At 41.4% G+C, this 21,964-nt stretch overlaps 3 protein-coding genes across 4 annotated transcripts in view; 2 read left to right on the top strand and 1 right to left on the bottom strand.

Moving 5' to 3' along the window:
- Positions 1–3,921, top strand: part of LOC108678864 (nudix hydrolase 20, chloroplastic) — a gene marked incomplete in the record, with an annotated part of 8,182 nt that extends 4,261 nt beyond the window's left edge. The window contains 4 exon segments of the mRNA XM_018167359.2: positions 383–555; positions 971–1,050; positions 1,557–1,686; positions 1,932–3,921. Coding sequence (XP_018022848.1) covers positions 383–555; positions 971–1,050; positions 1,557–1,686; positions 1,932–2,390 — 842 coding nt within the window.
- Positions 3,922–8,152: 4,231 nt separating this feature from the next.
- Positions 8,153–15,746, top strand: LOC108678865. The gene is made up of 3 exons (XM_018167360.2): positions 8,153–8,397; positions 12,492–12,633; positions 12,791–15,746. The coding sequence occupies exons 2-3, from the start codon at positions 12,522–12,524 to the stop codon at positions 15,517–15,519; spliced, it is 2,841 nt and encodes a 946-aa protein (XP_018022849.1). The 5' UTR covers positions 8,153–8,397; positions 12,492–12,521; the 3' UTR covers positions 15,520–15,746.
- A 1,237-nt stretch (positions 15,747–16,983) lies between these two features.
- LOC108678862 (fibronectin type-III domain-containing protein 3A) overlaps positions 16,984–21,964 on the bottom strand; it is a 35,495-nt gene continuing 30,514 nt past the window's right edge. For both annotated transcript variants that reach the window (XM_018167357.2, XM_018167358.2), the window contains one exon: positions 16,984–21,840. In XM_018167357.2, coding sequence (XP_018022846.1) covers positions 21,703–21,840 — 138 coding nt within the window. In that variant the 3' untranslated portion in view covers positions 16,984–21,702. The remainder of the gene's footprint in view (positions 21,841–21,964) is intronic.

Here is a 21,964-nt window from a genome sequence, read left to right as displayed (position 1 = left end):
CAACTGTTGGTACTTGCTGCCCCAACTGTTGGTACTTGCTGCCCCAACTGTTGGTACTTGCTGCCCCAACTGTTGGTACTTGCTGCTCCAACTGTTGGTACTTGCTGCCCTAACTGTTGGTACTTGCTGCCTCAACTGTTGGTACTTGCTGCCTCAAATGTTGGTACTTGCTGCCCCAACTGTTGGTGCCTGCTGCCCCAATTGTTGGTACTTGCTGCCCCAACTGTTTGTACTTGCTGCCCCGACTGTTGTACTTGCTGCCCCGACTGTTTTTTACTTGCTGCCCAACTGTTGGTCCTTGCTGCTCCAACTGTTGGTACTTGCTACCCCAACTGTTAGTACTTGCTGCCCTAAATGCTCCTCTCACTAAGGGTACTTACAGCGCTGCTGGGCATCCGTGCGTTCGGCGTGCACCTCACGGGGTTCGTGCGCAACGCTGCCGGTGACGTGGCGGGGGTGTGGCTCCAGAAGCGTGCAGACAACAAGCCTACGTACCCCGGCATGATGGACAACATGGTGGCCGGCGGCATGAGCGACTCGCTGACCGCCACTCAGGTACGTTAGGACTAAATCATGTACCTTGTCATGATGGTCAACATGATGGCCGGCGACAAGAACTGTGCATAGATTGATACTATTTCACTTAATTTCTGTGAGCCCAAGGCATAAATTCAATCCCCCCAAGACTCAGTGCGTGATGGTACAAAATACCAACGCAATTGCGCCGAAAATGCGCCACTTTTAACGTCACCGCGCACCACTTTACGCCACGGCACGCTACGTTTGCACTTAGACGGGCCACATTTACGATAAGACGTGCCACATTTATGATAGACGTGCCACATTTATGATGAGACGTGTCACATTTACGATAAGACGTGCCAGATTGATGATAAGACGTGCCAGATTGATGATAAGACGTGCCACATTTACGATAAGACGTGCCAGATTAATGCCGCATTTATTGCAGGTGCTATTCAAAGAGGCTGAGGAAGAGGCCTCCATCCCCGCCCATTTGATCGAGCGCGCCAAGTCGGCAGGCTCCGTCTCGTGAGTTTCATGATCGCGTTTATAAACAAAACATTATCACAACTCCACCTTTAAACATATGTGTATATTTTTTGTGGCACAGTGACATGTTATTTAGACTCTTAACTTTGTGGGCCCCACAATCGCGTTTATAAACGAAATATTATCACACGCTTGGTCGTCAGGGTTTGCTAGCATTGATGCCCACCTACTTGATTGATAATGACCTGAAGTCGGTGCCCATCTTGAAGTAGTTCCACGAATATATTATAAAATTCTTTTAAATCTGCACTAAATTATCAAGTAAGATCGAGACGAATACATAACAGGGATCAATGAGATTACCTCAGGGTACGAATTGTACGTAGACCGCGTGACGGCTCCCTAGAATGCAAGCTATAGAATCAGTGCTTATTTATTTGTTCGTGCAAATGAATCTGATGCGAATAAGGGTTCGTTATTCTACGTTGTCATTCCCCTTGCTGACAAACGACGATGTAAAGTAATAAGTATTGTAAATGCGGCAGGTTCTTGACGGAGTCTGACCGAGGTATCCACGCCAACACAGAGTACGTTTTCGATCTCGAGCTGCCCGCCGACTTCAAGCCCAGTATCAACGATGGAGAAGTTCAGGGCTTCGCTCTTATCACCACCGAGGTGTGAAATTATCCATCGATCAACTCGTTTAATATTGGTTGTGTTGCAGTCACTCCTCATGTAGAGAAGCTTATTAATGATTGAATGCTGGTGAAATTCGTAGTACTCTTATGCTCCACGTGTATTAGCTGTAGATATATACGCGTAATATTATATGGGCAGCTTTTGTACCTCGTGTGTATTTTCAATCATCAATACTGTAAATTCTTGTAAATTATAACTTGATTTTGCTGGTGTATTTGCAGGACATAATGCCGTATTTGCTGAGCCCTAATTTCAAGCTCACCTCAGCTCCCGTGCTCCTCGACTTCCTGATTCGTCACGGCATCGTCAACAGTAACACTGTCGTCGATCTACCGCAAATTACCGAGATGCTCCATACGCCAATAAGTTTTTACTACCGTTCTTGGCCGACCTTTCCCTCTTCGTCTTTCGTGGGGCCTCGAGAAGGGTTTCCCACTCCTGTAGATGCTAAATATTCCTCAGAACAAGCACCTTCGTCGTCGTCAGCAACTTATTCTTTCTCATCCACAAGTGTTGTCCCCAACACCTCCCCACATTTGGAGGGAGGCAGCGGGCCGTCTTCCGTTCTCAAAAACAATTGCTCGTTCTCCATCGCTGACGATGACTGTGCCTCCATGAAGAGCGAGGATCGCGACAGCGACGCTGATCTCTATCAAATTTGTCTGGATCAAGGCACATAGACTTCCTGTGCCTAGAAAAGAGCCTAGAGATTTGATCTTTATATCTTTAAACCCCTCAGTAACTGTGCTATCTTGATGTAATAGCGACGTATATCCCAATCGGAGATGACTTTATTGACATTCTAGTTTCCTTTGAGTCGTTTTATCATAGCTGATTCAACACCGATATTAGTAGACAAAATATTCTCATTTAGCTTTTGAAACATTTTGCATTACTTGTGACGCTCTTAAGAATCCAGTAAACTTCTCTGTAACGCCAATCACTTTCAGCGTTATCTTAAGCCGCGGTGCTTGTTACATCCTCGAATTTCTCTCTTCCTAATGAAGTCTTCTTTGATCCTTAGTTATAATTAAAATATATTTTAGTACTGCAGAAAATTCATGTTTGAAACCAAAGAGTGTTATGTTTTAAGAGAAAGATATGATTGTTTTATAATCAACGGCCGACTAGCCGTCGCATCTAAGTTCCTCGTCATTCCTTGATTCTTGAGGCCGGCGCTCGAGCGTCGGATCAAGTACGTCTATATATGCCAAGGTTACTCTGATGCAAAGTAACTTAGTAGAAAAAGATCTCTAGATGTCTAGTGGAAAAGGATCTCTAGATTTTAAGAGGATTCCTATTCATCCTTCATGTGTAAGTCCGTTGTTAAATGTTCTAGAAAAACATTTGGTGAATAACCACGCTGTTGTTTGGTGTACGAGCATCGTAATAAATTAAATATCTGCGAAATAGCCGTTAGGAATGGGAATTGTGATGCATTAGAGAGTAAACTTATTAATTAATTTAAATTAAATAAAGGTGTGAATGCAGAAGCACATTAAGAACTTTACTACCTGTATTGCTCTCTCGTTGATAAACAATAAAGTATCTATATCAGTATTGCGTAGATTCGTTTTATTCATGTCAGTGTCGATTTACTTCTATTCTCAGAAGCTGCATGCTAACTAGTGAACTACCGAGTATTCTTCAGTAGGACCCTTTGCAATATTAGTGTACTGAATGATGGATAATGTGATGAACATATAGAAGGCTGTTTAAATCTTATATCAATAGTGATAGACAGCGTGCTTCTATTTGCTGTTGCTTTAGCGCGGACGCTGAATTTATCATCTCTGCGGCAAATTCATTTATTCTGGAATTTAATAGAATATTTTACATCTAATTGTTCTTTTGAAGTTTCCCAGTGAGTGATATTGTTAAAATGAATCCCATATGGCGTAAAAATTCCAGGACTCGCTCAATTAACTACCATCTGCGTGACCGTTGCTTATGCTTTCCGCGTAGTCCTGACGGTACATTCTCTTTTGGCATTTTTCCACCAAGTTTGCAACTGTGAGAAGACTTTCCACCGGTGGCCGTCAGCAACTTAATCAACTTCTACGACCTTCAGTAACCTTCTCGAGAGGATTAAAGTTGCCAATATTATGTTAAATCTATTTCTTGGTCTTCAGACATCCATTTTGTCGTTTAGAAGTTATGTCCTGTTAAGAAAGAAGCGCTTAATTTTCCAATAAACTTATTCGTTCAAACCATTGAGTACCTTTTGACCTTGATTAATAACAGAAACCTAATTCGAGTATTAATGCACTATTGACAGTTGCATTTCTGATCTTTTGAAAAGAGGTCTTCCGTTAGCGGTTTCCGTATCATAGCTAAGTGCATTGCAGCGACCGTCGGAATGCGGTAGTATGATTGATGATTTTATTTACAGGCATAATTTCTTCAATATATTAGGTCAATGTTCAAACTTCGTATTCTAATTTCTATAAAAGAGATAATTTGGTTGAAGACGAAATTTAAAAAAAATGTCATTTGATTCATTTATTATATAGTACAAGTTGAGTAAAAATATTTCGGGAAAAATTTAAATTGCCCTAATTCATTGTGGAATCGCTTCTAGAATTCTTTTTTATCTTTGTTGTGATTATGAACGAAATTCGGAGTGGTGGATCCGTGATTCCAGTTTGACGGGTCACCTGCCGAAGACCACCACTGCCCTGGATGTAAATTTTGGAACAGAACTATGCTATCTGAAACCTAACCGCAGATGCGGTGAACGCAAAATTACGTAATTTAACGATGCCTGGAAGTCATATTCGATCCGCGGCCTGGTGGTGCACGGCTGGTGGTGGTCAAGGCCGGAAGAGGACAAAGCCGAGTGGTGCACGGCTGATTGGTGTAGGTCCGGAGAGATACAAGGCGTTCGATTCAGGGCTTATTGGTGCACGGCTGCGCTCCCCAGTTCGACGACGATATGCCATTTCATGATTTCAGTTGTGGGTGGCGGACTAACGCGATTAAACCTGTAATTTGTATATTGCCTAGGAGGCTTAGAGCATGTCAGAACTCAGAATCCGCTGGTGGATTGACTGGATTCTATTCTACACGCACAAAGCCTTAAAATTAATTTAATAAATGTCGTGCAAGACAATCTTATTCAGGGACCCGTTCTTAACAATTTAGACGTCTTCGAAGTTCTGTGCGAGTGTATACTGTGCGGTGGGAGTCGACTCCATGGTTGACAATCTTACTTCCTCGAAAGTCGGAAAGTAAACATCATTAAATTACTCGACTGTAAATAGAAGAAAAGTGGCACGAATTGGATGGAATTTGGAAGACTTAATAAGACACTAAGCACTTATACCAATGATTCCAGTATATTTCCAAGGCGTTCCACGTACTCACCCAATCGAATTTTCCAACCTTTAAGGAGATCGATGATCCTATCCTGTGTAAATAACTATCAACGTCAGAGGCCATGGTCAGGGCATATTTGTTCCACCACACACGTGGAGCCACACTTCGCCATTGTAATGGGTTCTATCTTCCACAATCTTGCTTTGATACCAGGGCGACCTCACTTACATGACGTGATTTTTACGGTCAAATACGGTGAAGTCACTGCAGAATGCAGTCATCATAATCTGAACGAAACGAGTCAGCTTCTGCACTGTGAAAAATCGCCTCTACTCGTACTGCTAACGTCTTCCAATTGTGTAAGTAATCAATTTATTATATTGGTCTTGCTATTGCGTCAACATCTTCATAAGTGTTCATTTCGATTATGGAAAAGGAACTTTTTTGCTTGGATTTTCAGTGTAGCTGTGCATAGAAAGTAGCCTAATTGAGAGGAAAGTATTTGAAACCTTCCGGCCAGTAACTAACGAGTATCCAGTAGGCAGCATTGTCGAGTTTCGGGCCTAAACGTGTGAATTGGATAGACCAGTGGTTACCAAAGTAGGCGATATCGCCACCCTGTGGGCAGTGGAAAGATCTGGCCCATCATCTGGGATATACTAGTAGATGTGGAAGGGGCAGTAGATAAGAAAGGGGCAGTTGGGGGGCGGCAGTCAGCGAAGTCGAAGTCAGAAGTTCGTACGTTTGTATGACGATTTGTACACAAGACGTGTAGAACATCACACCAATCGAATAAATTTTCACGAGCTAAAAATCATCGTTTGGTAGTTGGAATTTATATTCAAAATTTCGTTCGAATCTGTTCAGTGGTTTGAAAGAAATTCTTTGATCACTGTGAATTTCGGCCCGTAGCGCCATACTTAATTAACTCCCGAATGAAGGTGAAATTTGAGAAATTTTTCACGAGCTAAACATCACCGTTAGGTCCTAATGAATACGTGTTCCAAGTTTTATCAAGCTGCGTTCATTAGTTCGGGAGATATTCCTTGGTCACTGAATCCAATTGGAGATTGGCCGGATTTGGAGATGGCGAATGGCGAGTCCGGCCGTAAATTTGTCCGAGCCGTCTTGAATTTCTAGTGCTGAAACTGTTAAAACTGTAAAAAATATATTAGTTTACTAAATGGGGCTCTTTTTGTGAAATACACATTTGTGTTTAACCTTTCTCTTTTAAAATTGCAGCATACGGTATTACATATCAAGAAAGAGGCGTTTGTTTTTATGTGTCTGTCCGGAGGGGGGGGGGGAGGATGAATTCACTGGGGAGCCAAAAGAGGCGCCAGAGATTCACTGGGGAGCCAGGCTGAAAAAATTCGGGAACCACTGGGATAGACACTAGAAGTACGAGGTTCTTTCCTCAGACCGAATTGGCTGCCAAGATCAAGCTATCAATTTTTGTGAATGAGTTGCTAAGTTTTATTCACTGAAATTTGTAGATTTCAGTGAAATTATGTCAACTATGTATTGTCGAAATTGTATATGGTATGCCGAATGTTTAAAATTCATTAATGCGGTCCTTTGACTGAAATCGTGTGCCGGGTTGGCATTCTCTCATTTATAAGGACACTAGCCAGGAATTTAATTTGATATTTGTAAAGAATCTTCGTTATAGATTCAACTAGTTGAAGACAACAATATAATACGCGATTTTCACATGCAAACTTGCCGGTACGCGGGTTACAGATCCGACACTTCAGCGAACTCGCGTGCGAACTGGCCTGCGAACCCGAATGCAAAACCTAACTTCATTTTCAACTCAAACACCCATAAATCCGTCAATAATGAACGGATTTTATTCAAATTTGAAATATAAGTAGATAATATCAGTAATTTGTGGACGGAATTTTTTCAGATTTTCACATTAATAACGTTTTTGTTAATACGGAAAACCTAACTTCATTTTCAACTCAAACACCCATAAATCCGTCAATAATGGACGGATTTTATTCCAATTTGAAATATAAGTAGATAATATCAGTAATTTGTGGAAGGAATTTTTTCAGATTTTTACATCAATAACTTTTTCTAATGCTACAAAATACTGAAACTTGACCTGACTAGGACCTAACCTGCGAGGTGAACGTGAAGTTAGGTTTTCCGTATTAATAAAAAAGTAATTAATGTAAAATTTGAAAAAATTCCGTCCACAAATTACTGATATTATCTACTTATATTTCAAATTTGAATAAAATCCGTTCATTATTGACGGATTTATGGGTGTTTGAGTTGAAAATGAAGTTAGGTTTTCCGTATTAATAAAAAAGTTATTGATGTAAAAATCTGAAAAAATTCCTTCCACAAATTACTGATATTATCTACTTATATTTCAAATTTGAATAAAATTCGTTCATTATTGACGGATTTATGGGTGTTTGAGTTGAAAATGAAGTTATGTTCTCCGTATTAATAAAAAAGTTATTGATGTAAAAATCTGAAAAAATTCCGTCCACAAATTACTGATATTATCTACTCATATTTCAAATTTGAATAAAATCCGTTCATTATTGACGGATTTATGAGTGTTTGAGTTTAAAATGAAGTTAGGTTTTGCATTCGAGTTCGCTGGCGGGTTCGCAGGGGAGTTCGCTGAAGTGTCGATTCGGTGAAATCAATATAAAAGGCACTGAGAGAGCAAATGAATAAGTCTATTCAAGGTCTTATATTATTATTTGGAATAAATGAGCTAAGGAACAAGTAGTTAGAAATAAATTATTACCCAATTCTTCAAGGTTCGGCACACACCTCAGCTGACAGACGAATACCTTTACCAGTGCTTGCAGTGGGAAAATCATCAGAACGCCTTCGTAGTTAGAAAGCGGGAAATGGCATTTACTATTGTTCGGCTCGATTGTAGGTGGATTTAGGAACGCAATGACCTCACTCACAGGTCCCCGAAACACTTGCTTAACCAAGTTAGCCGTAATTGATACATAATATCGAATCCTAATAAGTTGCGTTTATGCCAGGCTGCCGAGAAATTCATTTGTTGCTCTCTTGTACAGGCCCGGTTTTCCGACTGGTTGTGTAGCGGTGCGGTAATGCGGTTTGACCAGTGTGCCACGCGCAACAATATTGAGTGGTTGAATAGTCAGCAGTGCGCTCAAACTGTGACTGCTGTAGCAAAGTCGACCTCGAAGCCTGTCTCTGCCATATAAAAAAATCTCGAGGCATTTTGCCATTTACGTTTTCGTAATAGCCGTGAAAATCTAAGAAAAATTTTCCTTTTAAAAAATTGTTGACTATAATTCACTAATTGGAGAATAAATTTATTTCTCTCTAATAACTGGATCCGCTACTTTCGGTGAAAAGGTAAGAAGCTTTCTAGTATTACCTCCACTGTCTAAGTTTAGTGTGAAGTTACTTCTCTTCAACACTCTCATTTTCTAAACTTGAAATGAAGGTCTTGACCTCCGGTCAACTTGTCAAGACCTTCATATCGGTCACTCAAGCTGCATAAAAGCTCATGTATTAGCGTCAAAAAAGTAAAGAATTACATCACAATCAGCAGTTAACAAAAATTCTATTAATCAGTATTCACTACAATCCTGAAAAGGCTAAAACGCTCCCATGTGAATGTCAAAAACCTAAAAGAAAAACATCTCCCTCATTCCCGCTTGCATTTACCCCTTCCTATTTGCGACCCTAACCTAACCCTGCTCTTGTCTTGTCCCACTCCCGGCCCCGCCCGCCTGGTCATTTAAAGGCCTCGTTCTCTGTGCAAGCAGTGAATAAATTTGAAGAATTCTCTAATTAGTGAATAAATTTGGAAGACATTCTCCAATGTGAAGCTATTTCTTCACCTGCGTAGAATACGTTTGGGGCAATTCTTTAGACCACTGATGAGATTTATTAATATTCAGTTGGATAAATACAGGACAAAAATTAACTTCATGAAGCTCGGAGCGCGGCGTCTCTCAGTTCATTTATTCGCTCACTTATCACTTAGTGGAATAACATAGGTCACCAGCAGCGGTTGGTGGCGTGCGTAATTGAGCATCGCTAGATTATCTAACCAATCCCAGCAAAAGTTAAGTATTCTTGATACGGTATTTCGCACGCACGATGTTGAAAGAAATTTTTAAGCTCTCCAGTGACGAATAGAACAGTACAATATCTCTTGTTCCTCTATATGAATTCAAGAGTTTGAGGTACTCTAGCATCGAGAAAGAATAGTAGCAAAAGAAAAACTTGCTTCATCCGCATATAGTGTTTCACCAGGATGAAAAGTCTCTAATTTGACAAGAAAGGTCCAAAATTTAATCCCTGGGATATTTGAAGTTGTACTTTTTGGCAAGAAAATTTTACTCATTTTCAAAAAAAAATTTAACTCGTTCTCAAGAAAGTTTCACTTGTTTGTAAGAAAGTTCCACTTGTGCGCTAGAAAAATTTACTTGTTCTCAAGAAAGTTTTGCATGTGTCAGGGGTTGATGTACGCAAGAAAGTTTTATTCATTCATGAGAATTTTTCAATTGTTTTTTAAGAAAGTTTTACTCGTTACTCGCTTACTGATAATTTGGCATATTTTTGTGCATATACTGCAGGGTTGTTGAGCCCAAGTATTTTTAAGGCAGAAAACTCTGACAAATCGAATTGCCATGCAATGATCTAAGACTTTTGGAAAGTTTGGCTTGGTGTTCTTACGTCTCAATGACGGGCATCGCGTTGACTTTTTGCAGTTAAGGTGCAGCGGGGAGAGTGTCCCGCGGCTCTGCGATCTTCCCTAACATTGTACGGCTATACTAGAAGATATGGTAACCTATTCGTATTTCGTACATAGGCTCGCACACATTCCAGAGGCTCGCAAACATACGAGAGGCTTGCAGACAAACGAGAGGCTTGCAGACGAACGAGAGGCTTGCTGACATACGAGAGGCTTACAGACATACGAGAGGCTTACAGACATACGAGAGGCTTACAGACATACGAGAGGCTTACAGACATACGAGAGGCTTACAGACATACGAGAGGCTTGCAGACATACGAGAGGCTTGCAGACATACGAGAGGCTTGCAGACATACGAGAGGCTTGCAGACATACGAGAGGCTTGCAGACATACGAGAGGCTCGCAGACATACGAAAGGCTTGCAGACATACGAGAGGCTCGCAGACATACGAGAGGCTTGTAGACACCAGAGGCTTGCTGACGTACGAGAGGCCTGCTGACGTACGAGAGGCTCGCTGACATACGAGAGGCCTGCTGACGTACGAGAGGCTCGCTGACATACGAGAGGCTTGCAGACATACGAGAGGCTCGCAGACATACGAGAGGCTCGCAGACATACGAGAGGCTCGCAGACATACGAGAGGCTCGCAGATATACGAGAGGCTCAGTATTACGAGAGATTCGCAGACATACGAGATCGAGGCTCGACGGCAGGCATAAACTTGTTTTTGTCTTGGACTTTCTCGTTAGATTTGAGGCTTTATGATCCTAACTCTCTTTTCTTTTTCCCCGGGTACGTTCAAACTTTTGCTTCTGCAGGTTGGGAGCTAGTCTATCATTCAAATCAATAGTAACTCACCTTAAGTTATATGTGGGCATAACTTTGCTTAGCACAGGAACAAAATTTAACCCTCCACCGCCGGATGTCACTCTCCGGGAACATAACTTTCTACTTGAATTATACGTAATCTATTGAGTGTAGCAACCTGAGAACTTTTGTACGCAACAGAGAATATTTTAAAGTTGTCATACGTGGCGGCAACTACGTATTAGTGCAAGTATTTTGCGCTCACTAGTAACGTACCGGTATCCTTTTTGGGTAGGCTGGTGTGACAACATTACTCCGGTTACTCATGTCAGGCGATAGAGGGTTAAATGTTACTAACTGAGTAATCACGTGTGTTAATATTTAGACCGAAAAAACTGTTTGATTTTTCGAGCATTTGAGGTATCAAGACTGTGATGGCAAGACACGATACATTATTGTGTTGTACGCGTTATCTCTGGGAGTTATGATTGTAAAATGCAATTCCAATTGTTATGATCATCGAGGGAAGTATGAACGAAAGCGAATGATGGATTTTCGGATTTTGTACCTGCAAAATTCTTGAAGAGGTTTCGTGAGTTTTCTTGTTTGATAAATGTTAAATGTCAATTGTATTTCAATTAACTGTATGAAGCACAGTTTTTTTACTACAATAATGAAACAATTTAATTGGTCGGAACTTTGCATCAATTATCAGTTGTTTTGTTTGCACCGCAACTTTTTCCAAGTAGACCATGAGTGATACTTCATACCTCAGTTAAGATCTAACTCGTATATGTGACCAAAATATGGTATGACATTAATAGACATTTTTTAGGATTGTTTCCCTAATCTGTGATCAGTAATTTAGTTTTGAACCTAATTAAGGGGAGCGTCTCCCTAAAAATTTATCTCAGTAATTTACAGAGGGATCAATCTGAAATTTGGTACACATATGTAAAACAGAATTCTAAGACTAACTGAAGCACAGCGTGTTCAGACTAGCTATTTAAGTGTGCTACCGGTAATTTAGGCCTATAGTAAAAGTTAAGGAACTCCGCCACCCCTAACCCTTTCGCGATCTGTCGTGAACGCATAAATCAACGTACAGAGATGGTTTTGGTACCGTTAGATGCGGCAGAAAGTAAGCTTTAAAATGAGTATAAAAACCGAAAAAGTCAAAATTTTCGATTTTGACCGAGACGCTCCCCTTAAACTTCTCCTGTGTCCGCAACAGGGTTGCCAGAACGTCTTTTTTTCGGACAAATTCCGCGATTTAGTTTTTTTAAATTACGTTTTCAGCTAAAATTTGTTATATAGGTACTTTATAATTTAATTTTAAAAACCGCAAAAAAAGAAATGGAATTTTTACACCGGAACCTAGTATATCCTAGTCTATACTTAGTAGTATACTAGTATATATTGAGTTATAGGGTCTTTATAGGCCTTTTTAGTTTCGCGGACTTGGCCGTTTTTTAGGCCATCTGGCAACCCTGGTCCGCAACGCAGAATGATAGACGCGACATCTCTTCGTTTTTTGTTCTGTTAGTCCACAACTTTCCCTTATGCAGCAAAAACATTCAAGCTGGTATGCGTAAATTGAGCATGCCAATGCAAGTTTGGTCACTTGTCCTAACATTATTATGTATCTCCCCGAAGTCATCATGTAGGTTCAAATGTCTGGAGGACATTTATTCCAGGAAAAATGTTATGATTTTCACTGAGAATCAATGATAGGAACCATTGCCTTGTTCTTATGCGTTTGTTTCAGAAGTGAATAACTGTGTTCTTCCAGGTTTCTGGGACGTTGCCTGCAACTGCGACATGTATGTAATTTTCTTAATTCATTCATACGAATTTAGTAGTCTTTTCATTTGGGACTAAACTAGAGCAAACTTAATTCGCGAATAAAAAAATTATCTCCTTGCCGGCAGATCGAGACACGAATTCCTCTCGCTTGTTCCATGAAGTCCGCTGAGCTGCCGACGCGGAGGAGCGTGTCGCTGCTGGTTAGGCTGCTGGCGCTTCTGGGCGTCGCGGCGCCGACAATGGCGATCACCCTGCAGCCGCTGCAAGGTTCTAAGACTAAGACAGGCATTTGATACTCTTACGACTGAGTAGGGCTCAATAATATAAAGTAACATTAACTCTATTAATGGCTTTGTTTAAGATGAAATTGGGGCTTGCCACAGTGTCGCTGCGAGTGATGCTAACGTGTTCCTTCTGTATGCAGGTGGAGAATACGACTCAAGCAACATTGCTCTGGCAACTAGGAAGCAGGACATTCATGACCAGGACGTGCTAACTAAAACCGACTTGGGTAATTTGCATCCCAGTAAATATCTAGAGGATAATTTGAGGCGAAAAGGAGATGTAGTGTCAGCTGACCTAACTCGCTCTACTCTGGGAGTTTCTAAAAACGTCGAGATAATACTTGCATTGGAAAAAGAACTGCTTGAACACCAGGAACCTGATTATTCAAGACGAGAAGTTGATAAAATTTTGCTCGAGTGTGAAAAGCGGCACGGAAAGAGCTGTTCATCTTACTTATCGCGTGTAAAGTCAAATCGTGCCAAACGTGATGCCCAGACTCCTGACACCGGCAGCGAGGCGACGAATGTCTCTTCTCCGTCTACTGGAGGGTGGACCGCCTCGAAACAAGATGCCGAAAAGAAAAATGAATCTGTTACACAATTTGTGTTCAGAGAATTGCAAAATCTTCTGTACAATAGCAGATCACAATTGCAAGAATCAAAGGAAGTCAAGTTTCTTGACGAGGTTCACATACCTACGACCCAACCGTCGCAAACCGAATTTTTCGGTGATTTATCATCATATACAAAAACAGGCCTTACTTACCAGAGCAATCCTCAAAAAATAAAACGAACAAAACTCGCTATCACAACTCCAGCGAAAGAAAATAGTGTACCATCATCAGGGATACTGCAAACAAAGTTCTTAAGCTCTACACCAAAGACTCGTTTTGACGAGTTTTCTCATCGACCAACTGCTATTGCAGCGACTACTGATTCTTTGTTTGAGTCTGAAAAGAATTTACCATATGAAACGGAGTTACATTTCGGCGAAGTGACCAAACCGAACGGGCGATATACACGCTCAACGACATCCTCCAGCGCCTCGTTCTTCGACACAAAGAGGTTCTCTATACCCACACCTGGACCGATATTGGTACAGGAAGAAGTTTCAAACGATAATGGGGATTTTGTAATTGACTACATCGCAGCTGACTACGAAACTTTGCATCCACAACTAACTTTGCAAGAAATTTTGTCTAAAAAACCTCTGCCGTATATCGATGTTATGACACCCTCTACCGATACTTTCGTCGATGGCCTTTACTACGAAGAACAGGACTATCCATTGCACGAGTACTTCGTAATAAGTGAACATCTTCATAGTGAGTATTCTTCCTTGCCATTGTTCGAAAAACAAGTTTTTGAAGAAACTCAAGTCCCCGTAAAATTTTTGGAAGGCAAGGGCTCCTCTTTAACTCATCTAATCACCACCACACCATTGTCGAACGATGAAATCTATCATATCGTTACAGAAAATATCCCTGAAACTTCTACTACCATCTTCCGTAAACCGACCAATGCCCCTGAGCAAATCGTTCAACGGAGACCGACATCTGAATTACATACTAAAAGCCAGTCAACAACTGGCACTTCTACAGAAAGCCCCTACGCTTCCACTGGAAGCACGAACCGCTCAGAATTTTACACAAAGTTTGCCGCTCAAATATCTGCCGCACCCTACAACCCTGAGGCTGATATTACCACACAATCTTACGTACCGCTGAAGTCAGAATCTGAGCAAATAAGACCGCCATCTGTCGAATCTGTAACAACTCTGATCTCAACTAGTACGATATCAAATTCGGCTGACCCCCCAAGTAGAATTCCCTCCAAACCAACCACAGAAAATGTAGATTTGACCACTACCCTTCAAGATTTGGTAACCGCAATTCAGAGCCAATTGGGTACCCCATCCGGTGTAGCAAATGAGCAAAGAACTGATAGTCCTATCCCTATGCAAGTTACGGTGACTTCGGATGAACTTACGGTTTCTGGTCCAGATACCCAGAGCATATCAAGCATACTGGAACAACTACGCAAGCCTGTTTTAAGCCTACTACCTCCGCACACGTCATTTGTGAGACCAAATTACGTACCGTATAAAGGGAGCGATGTTGGTCCTGTGAAGTTTTCTTCGGTCACGAGCGGTGAGAGAAAAAATCTGGAGAAACCATCTGTGACCTCGCTATTTGCTGATGACCCTGTAATCTCTTCGGTGTCTTTCAAGACAATAAGCGGACCAGATGAAGTTACTTCCAACACCAAAACTTCCTCTAAGCTGAATGAACAAACTGGGACAGCTCAAAATATTAAACCTACCAATTCCTACGGAATACCAGAAAGTTTGATCGAGTCTGAAATTTTGAAAACCAAACTAAAACCCGATGTGACACCAACTCATATTTTTGGAATCCCTAAATATATAATTGAAATGGAACTGCAGGTAGAAAACAAGGGTAAAACTGACGAACCGACAAATGAGGCAAGTGGGACATATCATAGTAAGATCAACCTTTCCGACAACAAATTAATTCGATATTTTAACGATTCTGATGATATTGGGGTTAAAGTTATCAACGGCCTACCTCTGTCAGTGCTCAATGCTGAGTTGCGAAAATCGAATCCTGGCAACCAGGAGCTTTACTATGTAGCGGACGTAACCGATGCTAACGAGTGGAAACGTCAAGAGGGCGTCCCACCTGATGTATTACTAACACAAGCCCTTGACGTGGTTGACCAGAATGCCAATTCAAATATTGTGAAAGCCTCTACTCCACTTTCCCCCGAACCGGCCTCCTCTACTCAGAAGATAAGCGAAAATAGCAGTGGTTTCTTGACAGAGTTCATCGCCTCGTTCTTCACCTGAATTATGTCCGAATAATTTCGGACACTCGCTTATGCAGTCGGATTTTGTAGTACAAGATAGTGCACGCTTAAAGAGTTTCGCACTTTTATCTAGGTTTCTACGATTAATTAATAGCTAGATAGATCATTTCAATCTCAGCTCGCTATGTAAAATGCGACGTAATTTAGTAGTCATAATTTGTTATTTATTAATTTAATTGCATATGCTATTATATGGTTAAATGGTGACGTTAGTGCAATCATCCTACTCGCTATACACGAATTTATACTAAAATTCGAATTCATTTACCAAAGCTTGCTTGTCATTCAGCACTTCGCTTTATCTGTGCCAGGGTAGCGAAATATTTCGTGTGCTCCAACATATTCCACGTTAATCATCAATGCAAACCTGATGAATCATCGGAATGAGTCTTGATAGTGTCTCCAATTGAATCTTCTCTAGCAATAGTGGTATTTGGATCCAATTATTGGTAGTTCACATGAGTTGAAACTAGGTTTTCCGGCATTCGCCTCAGGAGGGACTTCAGGCGCGTGTCTGTACTTGTCAGAAGTCCTATAAATGGGATATCGCGCCCTTAGGGGATTGTTCATGAGCGCCCCACCGCTGAGCCCGCGGTGTCTGACTATGCAGGCTTCAGTTGTAGGGTTAAGTTATTATGTAGGTAGGATTCCTTACATTTCCCATCTCTGTCTCTCTCGTGCGGGCTGTAGACATCCCGTTTAAGCGACCTTTTGTTCTAGTATCTTAGTTTCTGTTACTTTTCACCTGTCCCTCCTTGTCACTTCGTCTCTTTGAGATTCTTACGTTGCTTCTTTCAAGCCAGCTTCAGCGGACTGGACAGACTTTCCGCCCCTTGTGGGTGATAAATGATTTTTTGATTTAAGAAACCTTTGATAATTGGGACCTTTCACCCTGTTGTTTGTTCATCTTGACTTTCGGTGCGATAGCTGAAGCGCTAGTGAACATGTGGCAACTAACTAGGTTTTCCAGAGACGTCAATAAAACCTTTGGGAGGTTTCAGTGTTGAAGTTTCGCTCAAAGCCCAGGGATTGACAATCGTTGCTCTGCTAAACTGCCAACGAAGGAAATGCTGGATGTATCTAATAAACTACGAATACTGACTAGTTTGCAGGCATTGATGATTTCTTCGAACAATGTGAACGATGTTTGGAATATTGTGAAACGTTTTGCCATCGTCGGACTACACGTTTCGGTCGATTCTTATCCATTCTTCTCCATGCATATGGAAAAACAGTTTCTTTATAATAGCCAATCGCAAACATCGATTACTTTGATTCGCGTAATTTACAGTGTAGTTTGTTTTGTATTCATGGAGATAACGTTACCCCAGTTAACCTCGCATCTCCCTTAACGTCCGCAACGATGTGGCGTGGAACAGATTCGTTGGGCGTTGAGAAGCCAAAACTATCATCTCGTCGGACACGAAGGCAGAGAATGACCAAATAAAAAACAATATAATTGATATCTGCAGACATATGTGAGTATATGCATTTACATAAACTATTCATGTATAAAGAATATCTTTTTTATGATAGTATTACACGAAGATACACAGCACAGACAACTTGAGTAGTATTCATGGTCAGAAAGTCAAAGTAAGGACTGCCGTATGAAGAGTTTAAGCATTGCTGTATTCAGCAAGTTAATTAGCCGATTATTTTAGATTGAACTTTGGCAGAACGGGAGGCTGACAAAGTCTGTCTCTTGTATCAAAACTACCTCTCGTGCAGCGCGACTTCAATAATTAAAAGTCCACAACGTGTGAGTAAATGAAAGAATAACACTAAAATAATTGCGCCTGCAACAATACATCAACTATGATATTGCAATAAACTAAAACATTCCAGGGAATCTTAGAGCAAAGAAAGCATCGGCAACGGCTTGTTGGTCCTCTCGTGCTTCACGAAAAGCATAAAATACATGTAACCTTATACTCAAAATTAAGAAGTTTCGCTAGTAAGGAATGATGGGCTCGAGATAATTAGCCGTACGTACGAGCATTCGTTTTGAGGCTAAGAAATTTTAGGTACGAGCACTTGACTTGCGGCCAATGAATTTTAGGTACGAGCACTCGTCTAGTGGCTATGGAATTTTAGGCACGAGCGCTCGTCTTGTGGCAGATTTCAATATAGTAAGCTTCAGAACACACACTGAAAGTAGCGCGCGAGTTTAATAGAACTCACAAGTCAATACATAGGCGAAAAAGAATATAGTGTAATAAATGCAATGAGAAGTCAGAAATTTCATCGACTTGAAGACGATCAACTCCAACGTGACCAGGCCACTCTGAACAATTATGCCCAGAGTGATAGGTCTATAACCGTCATGGTTGCCGGAACAAAGTAAAGACCGGCAATAAAGGAATGTGAAGGAAAGAAGAGCAGACGTTAAGGCACACAAACTGATCGCGGGCAACATCCTACTCTACGGTAGCAGAGCTACGAGTAGAATATTACTCATATACGAGATTAAATATACTATTTTATGTCATTATCATTATACACAGTTTTGATCAAGAATTGATTCATTCCGACTCCCCAAAAACGTCGGAACCAAAATGAATTGCAGTGAAGATATATTCTGAACCCTCATACAACCTACCCCATAACGGCGCTACATCTGCAGCCGCAGAATCTCCACAGACCAGGCAGCCTTTCTTTAGAAGACGCAGCTTTTTATCATAACAACAAAGAGTCTACATAGAAGATCAAACGCCACACGTGCTTCCAGGGGCGTAACCTCACGTGGATGACAATACCCAGTCTCTATACGGCTATTACTTCGAGCTACTGTCCAGCTATTACCCCGGGTAACTCAGAGGTTATAATTCCAAGTAACCTCAAAGTTTCAGCTGAAAAGCCGCTGCTGCTGGTCGTGCACCTCCCACCTCCGGTGGGTGGGAAGAGGCCGTGGATCAACTTTGCAAGGTACAGGGGAGCTGGCACAGCAGCTTTCACAATAGAAATATATACTGGTAATTTCTTAAGATTGCACACTCGAACAAGTAACATGTGCAGGAGTGGTGCATTCAAGACAATTCTCGAACCATCGAAATAAGGTCGGTAGGTAATATTAAAGTTATGTGTCCACTCATTAATAAAAAGGCAAGCTAGGACGATGAAATGCTTAAGTGCACATAACACGGAGATAGGTTAACGAGAACTACAGCATAAGACAACAATAATTATAAGACACCAACCATAACAAAAAACGGGTAGCAAGACTGGTCGTTAAAGCAGTGTTTCGTTGTCAACAATGAACTTAAAAAGGGGCGACCTTAAAAGTGCTAATAATGCACGGCGCGAAGCAAGTACCTAGACATTTTCTGGGACGAGAGCAACGCTGATGCTATTTCGCCATAGCGAATGGATTCTTATCATAAATGTTCGAAACCGGAAGTGATGAAGATCCCGTGAAAATCCAGCACTCGAGCATTATTATTGTTGTAAAATAAAGCACGCTAAATAGGAATTGTAACAAGCGACTAGGGGAGAACTAAAACGCAAACGCCAAATGCAGTAAAATCATAAATAATGCAACCGTAGAAAGTAACAGCGAGATATTCAAAGCACATATAATATAAAAAAAGTCTGAAACTTATATTAGGCATAAGAACACCACCAGCTCTAGTTTAGAGAGTTAACTTGTTCATCGGTATATATATTTATGTATTTGAGTGACAGCAGCGACGATGCAAGTAGCAAGGCTAACGTAATGAAGCGTCGCGACAGGCTGGAGGACGTCATGTGGTGATGGTGACTGGAGGCTCCCAATAGTCGGCTGGCGGCTGTTAGTGTTAGCTGGCGGCTGTTAGTGTTTGGCTGGCGGCTGTTAGTGTTTGGCTGATGTCGATATCTCAAGTGATCATCAGCACAGCAGTGGCAGTGCTAGTGACCGTCAACACAGCAGTGGCAGTGCTAGTGACCGTCAACATAGCAGTGGCAGTGCTAGTGACCGTCAACACAGCAGTGGCAGTGCTAGTGACCATCAACACAGCAGTGTCCGGGTCAGTGACCGAGTCTCGAGTTACTATAGTTAACAACAACTGCAATCGAGCGCAACGGTCGTCAAGTCTCAATGATATATGGACGATGTCGTATCAAAACTAGCTAAACTATGTCTAACCTACAAATAATAAGTTACAAACAAATACATCAATATTACAATTAGATATGGAAGAAAATAAAATAAAACACTGTGAAATAAGACAGTTAATAGTGTCCCACAGCTCTGTACTAAAAAAAATCCCGACAAAGCAACAAAAGTTATCTCCTAGAATATAATACTATAAATAAATGCCTATGTCAAAGGACCGATACAATAATGATGTCAGCGATACACCCTTCGACATTAAATGCAAATAAATGTTGAGACACGTTGAATTTGTTTTACTTTAGGGTAATCACACACGTTACACAGGCTACTGCAGTAGCTTCTTCTCCCGCCACTTAACTCTCCAGGTTTTCATACCCGTTGAATAATTGCCGGCTGCTCACAAGGCAGCAAACACTTACCCCACGCCAGAAGAACCCACCAAGCAATATTAAGACAAGACGTGAACAGTTCAGATTCACAAATCCCCCCAGCATAATGAGAGAGGATGTGCGCGCTTATTTTTTGCTGCGCCAGATAGCACGCAAGAGAAGCTGCCATCGCGCAATGATGCTCCACCCAACTATGCACATGATTAAGCACTGGCAGCGCCCTACTCCAACTTCGTTCCTCGATAAATCATAACAAGAAAAACTCTAATACTTCAAATAAATAGAAGGTAACGAATAAACGTGGCTTCCATTAGCTCTTGCCATTCATGATGTTGTAAATCCTAGAAGTGTTGTTTCAGTCATAACTCGTGAATTGTGCAGCTCCGTTTTCAGGCGAGATAATTCCGAATATTATAAGAACAATAACAAGATCACGCTCAATCATTGTAGAGAACAAAAACAATCTGCTTAGTATTCCACGCAAGATTGTAATCGTGACTTTCGTCAGCTGTAAGCTTCAACCGAGGGAGTGTTTTCACTGTAGTGCAATGGGACGCAGGACTTGAACCTTGACAGCTGCTGATGAAGCGAGCGCTCTCAGCCATTGCATACTGCCGATTTAACGAAATGCGGTACTCACAAGCGCTTTAAGACGTGCACACACAACACACATGTATACCAAACATCACACATAAACGATGCAGTTGCGCTCTACATACGAGCCAACTTATGACCTGTAGTGCCGAGAGTGCACAGGATCACATCTAAACTGAACTTGATATAACCGTACACTATTAACAGGTGATCAAGTAATGTAACGCATTAATAAATGCTACAAGTTATGAGCTAGCTGCGGCCTGACGCATCACGTATCAAGAAATAAATCCCATAACTTCCTGCACAAGTAACAAGAAAGCTGTGGTTACAACATCACTAGGCACCAACACCCAACACATCATCTGTCAAGTCAAGATGCAAAAATACATTTCCTGCATCTCATGGGAAAAGCTAAATTAGCTATAGAGAATAGACAGCAAGCTCCTAATTATCGGGTGGCTTCTCTCGAGAAACTATTTCTCACGACTAAAGAACGTACAAATTCATTGAGAAGTCAACAACTTTTGAAAGGAAGCTACCCTAATTGGTGCGTGCTCCAGTCGCCGTCAGGACCTTGCAAGAAGACTAAAGCAGCGCCTTATTTGGTTTGGACGCGTGGAGGCGCTCACAAAACAAACCCAATAGTATTACAATCCAATAACAAATCTCAATGAAAATATTCCATACTTTAATCATATAATAGATTTATTAAGAAAATACAATCGTTTACTATGACTTGCTACACCAAGAAATATCTCACCACATTGAACAATAATTAAGGTCCAGCATTTGGTGTGGCCGGCCGTAACTGCGGTAACTAACGTGCTTTCCAGTGAGCACTCATCAAGGCTATAGCCCGACGTGCTGGTTAGGACGAACCGTATTCGGCCTTTCAACCTGATCAGCAATGAAAGTTATTTTGCAACACTATATGTGTAAAAAAGTAGAAAAAATAAACTTGAAAGGAATAAAATGCACGGTTATGGGAAACGAACACTGTTCTGCATTGTTATTTAGTGAAATGGGATTAATCCCATCAAGTGGTGTTGATGAGAAGCTGAGGTGCTGTTGTCGTGACGACTCAAGTGTGCAGGGCGGGCGCGAGGGCGTATGCAAGGAGCGCTGCGAGCAGCGAGAACACCGTCACCAGCAGCGCCGCCTTCTGAGCGTCCGTCAGGTCCTGCCACGAGAGCTTCGTCCGCCCGCCGGCGCTGCCACGCTGCACACACGTCATATTCTCACAACACATACGCCTATTCCTAATAATATGTCATTGCCATAAAAAAATTTAAGTTGCCATAAAAAAATTTAAGTGATTCATATAGGAGTTGTGATCACGAATT

This window comes from Hyalella azteca, unplaced genomic scaffold (genome assembly GCF_000764305.2).
Source record: "Hyalella azteca isolate HAZT.00-mixed unplaced genomic scaffold, Hazt_2.0.2 contig6695, whole genome shotgun sequence".
Classification (NCBI taxonomy): Eukaryota; Metazoa; Arthropoda; class Malacostraca; order Amphipoda; family Hyalellidae; genus Hyalella; species Hyalella azteca.
Note: the sequence above shows the minus strand (reverse complement) of the source record. Positions and strands in the feature narration are given on the sequence as shown.